The following is a 14,222-nucleotide window of genomic DNA, read 5'->3' as shown; positions in this document are numbered from 1 at the left end:
ACCAGGGAAGCCTGTAGGGGTTCAGGGGGGAAATTATTTCTGAAGGAAAGATTAGCAACCTTTTACAGAAGAGTTGAGTTCTAACTAGTGAGACATGGGCAGGAACCATGCCCCGTCATGCTCATGTCCCCAGGAATACCAAGGACTTACTGGACTTTTAATGAGAGCTGGTTAACTTTTTAAAGTTGATTTGTATTAGACATAAACGAGTGTTTCCTGACTGTGAGAGATGCCAAGCAGAGAGAAGTTATTGGGAGAAGAGTTGCGAAACAGACCTTTCGGCAGAGTGTTTAAAAAGGGATGGATTCCTGTTTGTTTGGAAATTATGCCATTCGAGCCTGGCTGAGGCAATGCTCTGGACTAGAGGGGCTTTTCAAGTCTCAGCCAATCTAGTGATTTTATTGACCTAAACACACACGGGCTTCCCAGGTGGCTCAGGGGTAAAGAACCTGCCTGCCAAAGCAGGAGATAGGGGTTCAATCCCTGGGTAGGGAAGTCCCCTGGAGAAAGAGATGGCAACTCACTCCATATACTTGCCTGGAGAATTCCATGGACAGAAGAGCCTGGCCAGCTACAGTCCATGGTGTCGCAAAAAAGTGAGACACGACTTAGAGCACAGTTGTGGTCTCGATTGTAAAAAGTAAGGAAACTCAGTCCACCTAAAACAAGCCCATCTTGGACTGATCCTTGATACAGAAGAGACATTCCCTTGGACTCCTGGTGTACCTGGGTGGCTCCAAGGCCCACTCTCCCTGCAGTTACTCTACCTTTTATCAGTCAGCAGCTGTAGAGCTGTCGTCAACCTTTGCTCTCTGCCCCCCGCCCCCAGGATGTGCAGTGCTCTCGGATTAAATGCTGGCACTGCTTAGGGAGTTGGACATGGTACGTCTCTGCCAGCCCGTGATCCCATAACCGCAGCTGATGCTCCGCATGAGTCAGCGGTGCTGACTGAGCCTCTTGTGAAATCTAGTTCCTCTGACAGTTTCCTAATAAAATTCCAATAATTAAACTCTCAGCTGCCAAGGACCGCTGTTTCCACAATGTTGTCTCTCCCCATTTTTTGTAAAACAGAGTTTACCAACTGAGACTGTGCGTGGGTGACCAAAAAAAAAAAAAGGAAAAAGGAAATTGTGTAAATGTTTTCTCATGTCTAATGTCTACATATACTTAGTAATCCACGTTAGGTCCAGCATAAAAACACAGATAAACCAGTCAGTACCCACAGTCTCACCTGTAACAACTCAGGGACAGGTTGGGAAAATGGCAGGGATTTTTATATTGGGTTGGTCAAAAAGTTCATTCAGGTTTTTCCATACCGTCTCACAGAAAAACCCAAATGAACTTCTTGGCCAATCCAATATTAATAGGCATGTAAAAAATGGAGAGTTCCATTTAAATAAGCATTTTGGTTAATAAAGAGTTACTGTATATAATTTTTGGAATAATAACTTTTTAAAGGATTAGAAATGCATGCAAATATTTAATTCTAAAGTTCTGTGCAATACAGCATAAGAGTTAATGATCTGGCTGGCAGCATTGTTGGGCTGGGCTAGACCAGGGGCCCCCTATTAAGAGTCAGAACGTTCAAACCTCCTTGCTCGAAGTTTGAGGCTCAGGCCAGGGGCACCCAAAAGCTGCTTAGAAAACAGAATCTCATCCCCACCCCAGACCTAATGTATCAGAATCTTCAGTTTAATAGGATTCCCTGTTAATCCATGGGTTTTCTCATTTAAGTTTGAGAAACACTGTCATGAAAGAGATGTCTTCTCTTTTTTAATATCTATTTATCTATATTTATTTATTTGGCTGTGCTGAGTCTTGCAGCATGTGGGATCTTCATTGCCACATGTGGGATCTCTTGGACTTCCCAGGTGGCATTAGTGGTAAAGAATCTGCCTGCCAATATAGGAGACAGAAGAGATGCGGGTTCCATCCCTGGGTCAGGAAGATCCCCTGGAGGAGGGCATGGCAACCCATTCCAGTGTTGTTGCCTTGAAAATCTCTGTGGACAGAGGAGCCTGGAGGGCTACTGTTCACAGCAAAGAGTCAGACATGACTAAAGTGACTTAGCACAAATCTCTTAGTTGCAGCATGCAGGATCTAGTCCTCTGACCAGGGATCAAACCTTGGCCCCCTTCACTGGGAACACGGAGTCTTAGCCACTGGACCGCCAGGAAAGTCCTAAGAGTAGAAGCCTTCCTAAAAGATCTACAGTTGATAGGCAGCTAAATGTTAACCAATGTTAAATTATCCTTTCCCAATTACACTAGATTTGAGAGATTAAAATAGGCCTCCCCCAACATTTTCCCATCATCATTGTCCATGTGAGGTAGCCGATGTGGTCCTGCCCTCCACCTAGGTATGCCCCCATCGCTCAGCCTTACCTTTTGCTGTCCCTCTCCCCCTTCATCCCTTTCTTCTTGGTGACACCCACCCCCAGGCCTCCAAGAGTACATGCCCCTGGTCCTGCAGTGTACCCTTAAGGTGTCTCTTGGAAGAGCTTCTCCTACTGGCTGCCCAGAGCTACCGCTCCATCGCTTCCCACCCGCTTGGTGCCACGTCACTTAAGTCTTTTCTCCTTCCTTACCCTTGTATGTAATGTTCCTTCCATACCCGCATCAAGCCTGCTGACTTTTCTCCCACCATCTCTGTAGCAATCTCTCTATGACGTCCAGTGCCAGTTGGATGACTTAGTAAACCTAACTGTCCCCGGGGGAGGGGACCGAGGCCTTTCAGTGCCTACTCTTTTCTCCTCCAAAAGCCACACTTTACAGTGACTTTCTGGAGAGAGAGCTCCGTCACTGATATATTTGCCAGTTTCCTACTGGCAAAGAGACAGCAAAGTGCCTTCTGATCGAACAGGTATAATATGCAAAGGTCCAGAGGATGGAAGAAGCTGGTTACTTTTGAGGAACTGAAAGACTAGAGAGCCAGATTCATGAGAAAGAGATGGACTGGGACTTCCCTGGTGGTCCAGTGGTTAAGACTTCACCTTCTAAGGCAGGCGGTACAGGTTCGATCCCTGGTCAGGGAACTAAGATCCCACCTGCCTTGCGACCAAAAAACCAAAACATAAAGCAGAGCAATATTATAAAAATTTTAATTAAGACTTTTAAAAAAGGTCCACATCAAAAAAAAAAAAAAATCCAAGGAGTAGGGCTGATTATCAGACTCAAGGATGCTTGAGAATCACCTGAAGAGTTTTAAAGCAAATGTTTCAGATCCTACCATGAGTGTCAGTGCTTAGAGGGCTGGTGGGCCCTAGAGTCTGCATTTTCCCCAAATATCCTCAGAGATTAGGGGACTCCCAGGCCACCCCTGGAGAAGCACTGGTCCAGCCCAGTTGTTTGACGCCCTGGCTGCACAATGGAATCGTTTTGGGAGAATTATAAGATGCTGGCGTTTACGCCCTGCCCTCTGAGGATCTGATGTAATTGATCTGATGGGCAGGCAGGGCAGCTGTATATTTAAAAGATGTCCAGATGGCTTTTATTGGCAGTCAAGTTTGAGGACTGATGGGCTACTGCATCTTTAAAAAGCAGAGAGACCAATAAAAAGGAGCAATGGTTAGAAACAGGGAGTGAGGGAAGGAAAGTGTTTTAAGGACAAACCCTGCTTTCTTCACAATTTAACCATCCAGCCAACAAGCATTTGCCTGTTTGGGTACCTATTGTTTGGGTAAGAATCGTGGTGCCACAAGTCCCCAACTCAGTATTTGCAGCCAAAGCATCAGAACCTGGGATGGAGTTCTCTGCCTTCAAGCCTCAAATCTCCTTTTTCAGTGGCTCCCGAATGGCATCATCTTTCCTCCCCTTCAGAAACACAGGGGGCTGGATACACCAGCCCTTTGTGTAAATTATAAAACCTTCGCTCTGCATGAATAAACATGAGAGAGGGTGCGTGGAGGGAAAAAACATTTATCAATTATGTGTCTTCCAAACCTCCTAAGATTATGCAGCTTTAATGGCTGAATGATTTTGAAAGGAAAACTTGTAAATTGAGCTGCACCTGAACTCATGATAAAATGCCATGAAATTAATCGACTCTCTCAGTGATTACCTAACAGGACGCCTGAGCTGCATATCCAAATCCAGGCCAGGCTGGATCATGGTTGTTATTGTCGTCGTTCAGTCGTGTCCAACTCCTTACAACCCCATGGACTGTAGCCCTCCAGGCTCCTCTGTCTGTGGGATTCTCCAGGCAAGAATACTGGAGTGGGTGGCCATTCCCTACTCCAGAGACCTTCCTGACCCAGGGATCAAACCTGCGCCTCTTTCGTCTCCTGCATTGGCAGGTGGATTTTCTACCACTGAACCTCCAGGGAAGCCCCAAAAACAGAAGTTTACAGCTCTTGAAGAAACACTTGCTGTATTATTTTTGCCATCTAGTGTTCCAAATTGACTCAAGAGTAAATATACAAATTAGCTGGGCCCCAGGGGGCATGATTCATTGAAATCAATCCCCCAGGACCAGATTGGCTTCTGGGGCTGTGTCTCATCCTTTCTTTGGGAGCAGCAGAAGGCAAGGACAGTTGTCCCCAAGGTCACCATGACCTGGATAAAGCTCTGGGCAGAGAACACTTTGGCCCCTATCAGCTCCCTTCCTGACTTACCTTTTTCTTGATGATTGGGACATACTGAACACCCGTTTTGCCAGTCACTTTCAGATGAGATACCTCTGAATTCCCACAATAGTCCTCAGAGATAGCTTATCATTAACCTCATTTTTCTGAAGGGGAAACTGCACCTCTGAGAAGCTAAGAGATTTGTCTGTGAGCTAGGGTGGATGGAGTCCTCCTGATAAAGCTGTTGTGTTTTCACTCTCTCTCTCTCTTTCTGTCTGTCTCTCTTGCTCTTCATGCAATATATTTAAGAGTTAAGTCAGGAAATTTGAGGAATTTTGGCTGTACACAATTGTGTAACTACCACTATAATCAAAACACAGAATTTTCCCACTACTCCAAAAAGTTCTCGTGTACCTCTTCATAGGTTAATCACTTCCTTCCCAGTCTCAACACCTGGCAACAACTAACCTATTTTCTGTATCTGCAGTTTTGCCTTTTATGGTGTCATATAGATAGATGTCGGAGAAGGCAATGGCACCCCACTCCAGTACTCTTGCATGGAAAATCCCATGGACGGAAGAGCCTGGTAGGCTGCAGTCCACGGGGTTGCTAGAGTCGGACACGACTGAACGACTTCACTTTCACTTTTCACTTTCATGCGTTGGAGAAGGAAATGGCAACCCACTCCAGTGTTCTTGCCTGGAGAATCCCAGGGACAGGGAAACTTGGTGGGCTGCCATCTCTGGGGTCGCACGGAGTTGGACACGACTGAAGTGACTTAGCAGCAGCAGCAGCATAGATAGATGTCCAGGGCTTTCTCAGGTGGCGCTAGCGGTAAAGAACCCACCTGCCAATGCAGGAGACATAAGAGACCTGGGTTTGACCCCTGGGTCAGGAGGATCCCCTGGAGGAGGGCATGGCAACTCATTCCAGTATTCCAACCCATTCCAGTAGCACCCATAGGTGTCCAGAGTATATAAATACCTCCTACGAATCAGTGATAAGACAAACTATCTGATTGAAAATCTGGCAAACAATTGGAATGCACGTGCACACGCACACACACATATAATTATGGCCGATAAGCACAGAGAAGTTTCTCAACATTATCAGTCTTAGAAATTTAATTTAAAGCCCAAATTAGACACCACCGTGCACTTACTAGAATGGCTAAAATGAAAAAGGCTGCATCAAATAACAAGCGTAGAGACCAACTAGAACTCTGACACATGGTAGTTGTTATTGTTCAGTCACTCAGTCATGTCCGACTCTTTGAGACCCCATGGACTGTAGCCTGCAAGGCTCCTCTGTCCACAGGGATTCTCCAGGCAAGAATACTGGAGTGGGTTGCCATTTCCATCTCTAGGGGATCTTCCTGACCCAGGGATCAAACCCAGTTCTCCTGCATTGCAGAGGGATTCTTTACCACTGAGCCACCTGGGAAGTCCAATATATGGTTGGGGGCATGTAAAATGATACAACCATTGAAAAAAGACAGTGGAGTTTCTTGTAAAACTAAGCATCTCTGACCTAGCAGTTCCCTTCCCAAATATTTATGCAAGAGAAACAAAAACATTAGTCCATCAAAAAAGCTCTGTGCAGGTATATTCATAGCAACTCTATCCATAGTAGTCCCCAGCTGAAAACATCTCAGATGTTCATTAGTAGGAAAATGGATAAGCAGTGTTATATTACTCAGCGATAAATAGCAATGAATTGCTCGCATATGCAGCAACATGAAAGAATTTTTTAAATACCCTGAGTGAAGAAAGTTTAACCCAGAAGAGTACATGCCACGTGATGTAGACTGAATGTTTGTGTCCCTGCCCCCGACCTGCCCCTCATTTACTTGTTGAAACCTAAGCCCCAGTGTGATGGTATTTGGATGTGGGGGTCTTTAGGAGATGATTAAGTCATGATGGTGGAGCCCCCATAAATGGGGTTAGTGCCCTTATGAAAGAGACCCCAGAGAGCTCTCCATCTTTCTTTCTGCCACAGAAGGATACAGCAAGAAGGGGGCCAGGAAGCAGATCCTCATCAGACATTCACTCTGTGCCTTGATCTTGGATTCCCACTCTCCAGAACTGTGAGAAAGTGTTTATTGTTTAAGCCACCTAGTCCATGGTATTTTCTTTTCAGTAGCCCAAAGAAACTAGGACAACATATGATTCTTTGAAGTTCTAGATCAGGCAAAATTAATCAAAGCAGCTATTGTTGGGGTAGGGGGTAGTAATTCATTGGAAGGAATATGCAAAATTTTTCTGAAGTCATGAAAATTTTCTATACCAGGCAGAAGTGTGGGTTACTCAAGGTATGTGTTTTTTGGAAGCTCTAACTATATAACTTAATATCTGTATTTCATTGTATGTACCCCAATTTTTAAAAGACATTGCCCACTGCTGTCTAGGACAGTTTATAATGGCTACTGGTCTGTAGGAGACAAAAAAGTAACTAGACCAGGAGTAAATAAGGCAGTGACTAAGTCATGTCACCTGACTGATTACTGGATCTTTGAAGGTCACAGTGTTACCATGGCATAGAGACTCTGAAAACCGCTGTGAGACCTTTGGAAGCCCAGGGGCTTCTTGAAGACTTGTGCAAAGCAGAGAGGAGTGAGCAAAGAGAAAGAAAGACAGAAAAAGAAAACAAAAGGCTTCCAAATGAGTTTAGAAACCCAGGTTCCAAAACACAGAAGAAATCAAATGCTAAGGGAGGCAGCCAATAAAACCAAAGTCCAGAGCATAAAATCATCCCCAATACAATTAAACTTCTAGAGCAGCCTGGCACAGACTTAAAGATAAGTATTCTGACGATTCTCAGCAAGAGCTCTGAAGAAACAGTATTCATAAAAAATCAAACAATAAAATATTTTTTATTAGCGTATAGTTGCTTTACATCGTTGAGTCAGTTTCTGCTGTACAGCAAAGTGAGTCAGCCACACACGTACATGTCGCCCCTCTTCCTTGGATTTCCTTCCCATTTTGGTCACCACGGAGCACGGAGTAGAGTTCCCTGAGCTATACAGTCTCATCAGTTACCTCATTACTTATCTACTTTATTTATCTGTTTCATACACAGTATCAATAGTGTGTATATGCCAATCCCAATCCATCCGCCCTATCCCTCCTTCCCCCTTGGTATCCATCCATTTGAACTGTATGTCTGTGTCTCTATTTCCGCTTTACAAGTAAGTTTATCTTTACCATTTTTCTAGATTCCACATATATGTTTTAATGTGTGACATTTGTTTTCCTCTTTCTGTCTTACTTCACCCTGTATGACTCTAGGTTCATCCACATCTCTGCAAATGGCACAATTTCATTCCTTTTTATGGCTGAGTAATATTCTGTGATGTACATGTACATCACAGCTTCTTTATTCATTCCTCTGTTGATGGACATTTAGGTTGCTTCCATGACCTGGTTACTGAACAATAAAATATTTTAAGTGATACTTTAAAATGCAGATGTAAAAACAACATGGATAAATGTGAAAAAGAGCCAGTTGCAAAACTTGGAAAATACTTACATAGCTATTGACATTTTAAAAAAACCCACCTCAATTAAGTATGAGTCTAAACAAGACACAGAGCATGGATTATTGTATTTGAAGATAATGCTAAGAAATGAACCCAGACCTCAGCATGCCAAGACAAAGATGATGGTTTGGGGGCTTCCTTGGTGCCTCAGCTGGTAAAGAATCTGCTTGCAATGCGGGAGAGCTAGGTTCAATCCCTGAGTTGGGAAGATCCCCTGGAGAAGGGAATGGCTACCGGCTCCAGTAGTCGGGCCTGGAGAATTCCATGGACTGTGTAGTCCATGGGGTCGCAAAGAGTCAGACACAACTGAGCGACTTTCACGCTCACACACTTTAAAAGCATGAAAGGCCATGGATCTCCAAAGGGAGACACTATAACCGTCCATACACGTGCTTCTTCTCAGTCATACATTTGAAAAACTCCCCTTCGGTGTTTTCGCCTAGGTTGAAAATATTGAAAAAGACAAAAGCGAGTGAGGACCTCCTTAGTACTCCCAGGGGACCTCCCCCAGCATGGGCTGTGATCCAGGGATCAATACTCTATGGCTATGGTTCTTCAACAAAGCAGACATGTTTCCGCCACATTACGGTCTTTTGTGTTCTTGGCTCATCTCCCCTGAAGAGTTAAAGACTTTCTGGATAGTTTACACGGAGAATAACAACTCAGCGTACTTTCTCTTTGAGGGTGGAAATGGAAGTGAGGTCGATTGATCACAGAAACGAGAGGGAACAGGCCATTACAGTTTAACCAGTGTGTAAAGAAGGCTCTTGTGTAACCAGCTATCTGGACCCTTCTCTTCGGAGAGTTTGGTTTTATAGCGAGTTGCTGTGGGGATGAAGCTTTATAGCTTGGGAGTCCTTGTCGCCACCGTCCTGTTCTGTGGGGAGCATGCCTTCGCCTTTCAGAGGTAATCCGTTGGGCTCCTAGGTGGTGGTGGGTTGTTTTCCCCATTTGCTTGACCCTCCTGGAATCTAGTCAGTGCCCTGGGCTAGGGAGCAAAACATTCGAGTCTGAAGGTCACCTCTTCCTGAAACTTTCCATATGTTGCTCTTCCAAATTGTAGATTTCAGTACAATTAGGCTCTCACTAGATCTAGGGTCTTTTTTTCTTTTCTGGCTCTAGTTTTATTACTGAGAAAACTCTGAATGATATGTATATTCAGCAGCTATGCAAATTAAAGAAATTGAGTCTTCTGATTTTTTTTAAGTATTTAACTACTTGTACCTTAACACTTCACATGATTTATATTTTTCTTGTCTCCACATATATGATGTGTTGACTGCGGATGATTTATTTATTTTCGTACATGGAACATGGGAGGGGAAGAGGGTAAAGTTATCGCACTGGAGGTCTGGGTTGTGCGTGGGTGTTCAGCATGGAACACGAAAGGAAGAACAGGTGTGGCATAAGAACACATGTGTGAACATATCTAGTTCTTATTTTGCTTGGCAGAGTGATTCCCTTAGGACTTTCTACTATAAACCACTCAAAAGTACTCTAGCATATATAAACATGATGTAAATACTTCTGAGGCTATACACACTATTGTTATTAACTAGTCAGTTTTTAAGCTTTTCAAAATTGATATTATTTCCTTTGGAATTATCTTTTTAAATTTTTCATTTATTTTTTTAGTTGGTAGACAATTGCTTTACAATTTCATGTTGTTCCTGCTATACAACAACAGGAATCAATCATAATTAAATATGTGTGTGTGTGTGTGTGTGTGTGTGTGTATCCCTGCCCTCCTCAGCCTCCCCGCTTCCCCTCAACACACCCCTCTAGGTCATCACAGAATGCCAGGCTGGGCTCCCTATGTTATTTAGCAACTTCCCACTATCTGTCTTACACATAATAGTGTATATATGTTAATGATCGGAGAAGGCAATGGCTTAGCAGCAGCAGCAGCAGCATGTTAATGATACTCTCTCAATTTGTCTGGCCCTCACCTTCCCCTGCTGTGTCCGCTAAGTCTGTTCTCTGCTAGGTTCATCAGTACTGTTTTCTAGATTCCATATGCATGTGTTAACATACAATACTTGTTTCTTTCTTTCTGATTTACTTCACTCTGTATAAGAGGTTCTAGGTTCATCTGCTTCACTACAACTGACTCAAATCTGTCCCCTTTTATAACTGAGTAATACTCCATTATTTAAGTGTGCAACAACTTCTTTATCCATTCATCTGTCAATGGATATCTAGGTTGCTTCCGTATCTTGGCTACTGTAAATATCACTGCAATAAACATTGGGGTATATGTGTCTTTTAGAATTGTGGTTCTCTCAGGGTATATGCCCAGTAGTAGAATTGCTGGTGGAGAAAGCAATGGCACCCCACTCCAGTACTCTTGCCTGGAAAATCCCATGGACGGAGGAGCCTGGTAGGCTGCAGTCCATGGGGTCACTGAGGGTCCGATACGACTGAGCGACTTCACTTTCACTTTTCACTTTCATGCATTGGAGAAGGAAATGGCAACCCACTCCAGTGTTCTTGCCTGGAGAATCCCAGGGACAGGGAGCCTGGTGGGCTGCCGTCTATGGGGTCGCACAGAGTTGGATACGACTGAGGCGAATTAGCAGCAGCAGCAGCAGAGTTGCTGAGTCATAGAGCAGGACACAACTGAACCGACTGAGCATGAACGTATAGTAGATCTATTCCTAGTTTTTAAAGAAATCTCCATAATGGCTGTATCAGTTTACATTCCTACCAACAATGCAAGACGGTCCCCTTTTCTTCACATCCTCTCCAGCATTTATTGTTTGTAGATTTTTTTTGATGATGCCCATTCTGATTGGTGTGAGGTGATACTTCATTATAGTTTTGATTTGCATTTCTCTATTAATGAGCAATGTTGAGCATCTTTTCATGTGTTTATTGGCCATCTGTATGTCTTCTTTGGAGAAATGTCTGTTTAGGTCTTCTGCCCATTTTTCAATGGGGTTTATTTTTCTGATCACCAAGTGTCAAGTAACAAATTCCACCACAAAAGAAGGATTGTTAAGAAATTGACACAGAAGTCAAATTGCTAGGGTAATTGGTTCCTTATATCTCTATGTAGTATCAAGAAATGAGATGGCTATGATTTCTAAGGTTCTTGCTAGTTTGAATATTGAATTACTTGGGTAAAGGATATAGTTTATCCAGGTAATTGGATATTACTTGGGTAAAGGAGAGGGATAGAAGAACTGCTATCAACACATCCAACCTGGATACTGTAGGCAACGGCAGCATCATTCCCAGAGAGGGAAAGGGGAGGAAGTGCACGAGGATTTAGCTTCTGTGTTGTCCCAGGCACTAGGATAGGCCCTTGGGAATGTTATCCTGTTAAACCCCCCAAATCCTCCACTCCAGGGATAGTTTCCCTGACATTCTACAGAGGAGGAAAATAGGCCTCCTGGGAGAAGAACATTGGCCCCATATCAAGCAATAAACATACAGTTTGGACTCAATCCCATTTTTTCATCATTTCAACTCTTTTTACTGCGTAGCACTGCCTCTAAAAATCACAGAAATTAGGAAGAGAGCCAATTTGAAGAGGTCAGATTTAGTCACAGTGAGACGGCACAGACGGCTGGTCTGGAAGGTAGCCTGGGAGACGGGCTAGTGTTGGGGGTCTACGGCAGCAGGCATGATGGTGACCTTAGGGCTCCTCAGGTGGCTCAGACAGTAAAGAATCTGCCTGAAATGAAGGAGACCTAGGTTCAATCTCTGAGTCAGGAAGATCCTCTGGAGAAGGGAATGGCAACCCACTCCAGGATTCCTGCCTGGAGAATCCCATGGACAGAGGAACCTGGTGGACTATAGTCCATGGGGAAAGAATGGACATGACTGAGTGACTAACCCTTTCACTTCACTTCACACTTTTAGCCCAGCCCAGCCCCGCCTAGGACAAGCATCATCACCGCTGGCTGTGGCAGAGTTTGGTGGGCTCACCTACAGACCCCCATCTGTAGCCTAGAGTGAACTTAACTCCTTGGTAAGACAGCCATTAGCAAGATATACCAAAGCTTGAGCATGTTTTTACAAAATGAGTAGGTCTATAATAGTTCAGTAGGACTAAATATTAAAGAAATACACTGAAAGAAAGTAGTAAATGAATGAGGAAAATTCCCTCATACATGGCTGTTCTTACTTTTTTTTTTTTGCTTTGGTTTGGTCAGAAAATTTGTTCAGGTTTTCCTATAAGATGTTTTTAAAAAATCCAAACAAAGCTTATGGCCAACCATATACTTTAACATCTGATTGGTTGTTGGTCAGTCCCTAGGTTGTGTCTGACTCTGTAACCCCATGGACTGCAGCGAGCCAGCCTTCCCTGTCCTTCACCATCTCCCAGAGTTTGCTTAAACTCATTTCCATTGAGTCGGGAACGCCATCCATCCATCTCATCCTCTGTCATCCCCTTCTCCTCCTGCCTTCAATCTTTCCCAGCATCAGGGCCTTTTCCAATGAGTCGACTCTGCACACCAGGTGGCCAAAGTATTGGAGCTTCAGCATCAGTCCTTCCAGTGAATATTCAGGACTGATTTCCTTTAGGATTGACTGGTTTTATCCTCTTGCTGTCCAAGGGACTCTCAAGAGTGTGATTGATAGTTATGCTTGAAAAGAGGGAAGAGACTATGACTATATCTTAATCAAATTCTATTATATTGACAACACTTAATATTTTGTGCCTACCATGCAGGTCCCCAAGTATTGGGGGAGGGAGGAACTGCAGCTTTGTAGGCAGATGCGTATCTGATTCTTGGGTTCCATTCCTCCACTAGAAATGAAATCACAAATCTTGATTCTGAGTAAAAATAATTTTTTTTACCAAATGTTTCTGAGCATCACTCTTCCAGGAATTGTCTATTACTGAAGCTAAAAGAAAAATCTAATTTTATTCAGGGTGACAGACTTGGATGAATTATTTCTGGGGGTAAAATATATAACACCTCCTAAAAAGAGCTAGAGGTCTGGCTTTTTTCTAAACCTGCTCTTTGTTATCGTTTTCTTGGCATGATCATTTTCCTAATAATGCTTAGTGTTCAGGCAATGTCTGAGTGGCTGATTTGTAGGTGTGTTTTGATAAATCTCATCAGTGAAATGCTCTGGAACGGAAACAAAAAAAGTTTTAAAGGCATAAATACCATATGCCAAAGAGAAAGGCAGCCAAAAAAAAAAAAAAAAGGTCTCCATATTCACTTGCTTTTAAAGGCCAAACACTATAAAGGGTAAAAATAAAATACTAGCAAGAATCTTGTAAACAGTCGTTAATTGCATTGTGTTCTGATTACCTAAGTGCAGGCAGTCAGCTGAGGCTATTTATCTGGAAAGAGGAAATGAAAAGAAGTAGGAAGAAAAGAAGGACAACGAATTGGAGAGTGAAGAAGGGTTGAGGATTAGAGGGCTTTTGAATTATTAATAGACGAGAGGAAGTGTTCCTTCTGTTGACTTCATATACTATCTGCCACCTGGAGACCAGCTTGTTCTCTTTCACTTAGCTCCCACTGATATATTATTTTCATCTTAGAGAACAGGGCACTAGTAGCTTTAAAATGCTGTAATGCAGAAAACAAAATTGCAGCCTTGGGCTATGTTCTGCTGTTCAGAGGCATCTCACCAGCTTTTTAAATTACAAAACAATCTTTCAGAGCTAAGGAAAGTGTGAACCATCCCTGTAAACCATACACAGGACAGACCTTGAGCAGCATAATCATATTCTTAGAGGGGACTCAGCAGTTCAGTTCAGTTCAATTCAGTCACTCCATGTGTCCGACTCTTTGCGACTCCATGGACTGCAGCACACCAGGCTTCCCTGTCCATCACCAACTCCCAGAGCCTGCTCAAACTCATGTCCATTGAGTCCGCGATGCCATCCAACCATCTCATCCTCTGTCATCCCTTCTCCTCCTGCCTTCAATCTTTCCCAGCATCAGGGTCTTTTCCAAGGAGTCAGTTCTTCACATCAGGTGGCCAAGTATTGGAGTTTCAGCTTCAGCATTAGCCCTTCCAATGAATATTCAGGACTGATTTCCTTTAGGATGGACTGGTTGGATCTCCCTGAAGTCCAAGGGACTCTCAAGAGTCTTCTCCAACACCACAGTTCAAAAGCATCAATTCGTCAGCGCTCAGCTTTCTTTA

General features: G+C 43.5%; 1 protein-coding gene across 2 annotated transcripts in view; it reads left to right on the top strand.

Moving 5' to 3' along the window:
• Positions 1–8,851: 8,851 nt before the first annotated feature.
• The window catches only part of CPB2 (carboxypeptidase B2 (plasma)), a 59,008-nt gene continuing 53,637 nt past the window's right edge, over positions 8,852–14,222 (top strand). The window contains exon 1 of one of the 2 annotated variants that reach the window (XM_010854632.1): positions 8,852–9,009. In XM_010854632.1, coding sequence (XP_010852934.1) covers positions 8,936–9,009 — 74 coding nt within the window. In that variant the 5' untranslated portion in view covers positions 8,852–8,935. The remainder of the gene's footprint in view (positions 9,010–14,222) is intronic. The other variant, XM_010854633.1, reaches the window with a different exon arrangement.

Source organism: Bison bison, unplaced genomic scaffold, assembly GCF_000754665.1.
Source record: "Bison bison bison isolate TAMUID 2011002044 unplaced genomic scaffold, Bison_UMD1.0 scf7180017864345, whole genome shotgun sequence".
Lineage (NCBI taxonomy): Eukaryota > Metazoa > Chordata > Mammalia > Artiodactyla > Bovidae > Bison > Bison bison.
This window is presented reverse-complemented; position numbering and strand designations above follow the sequence as displayed.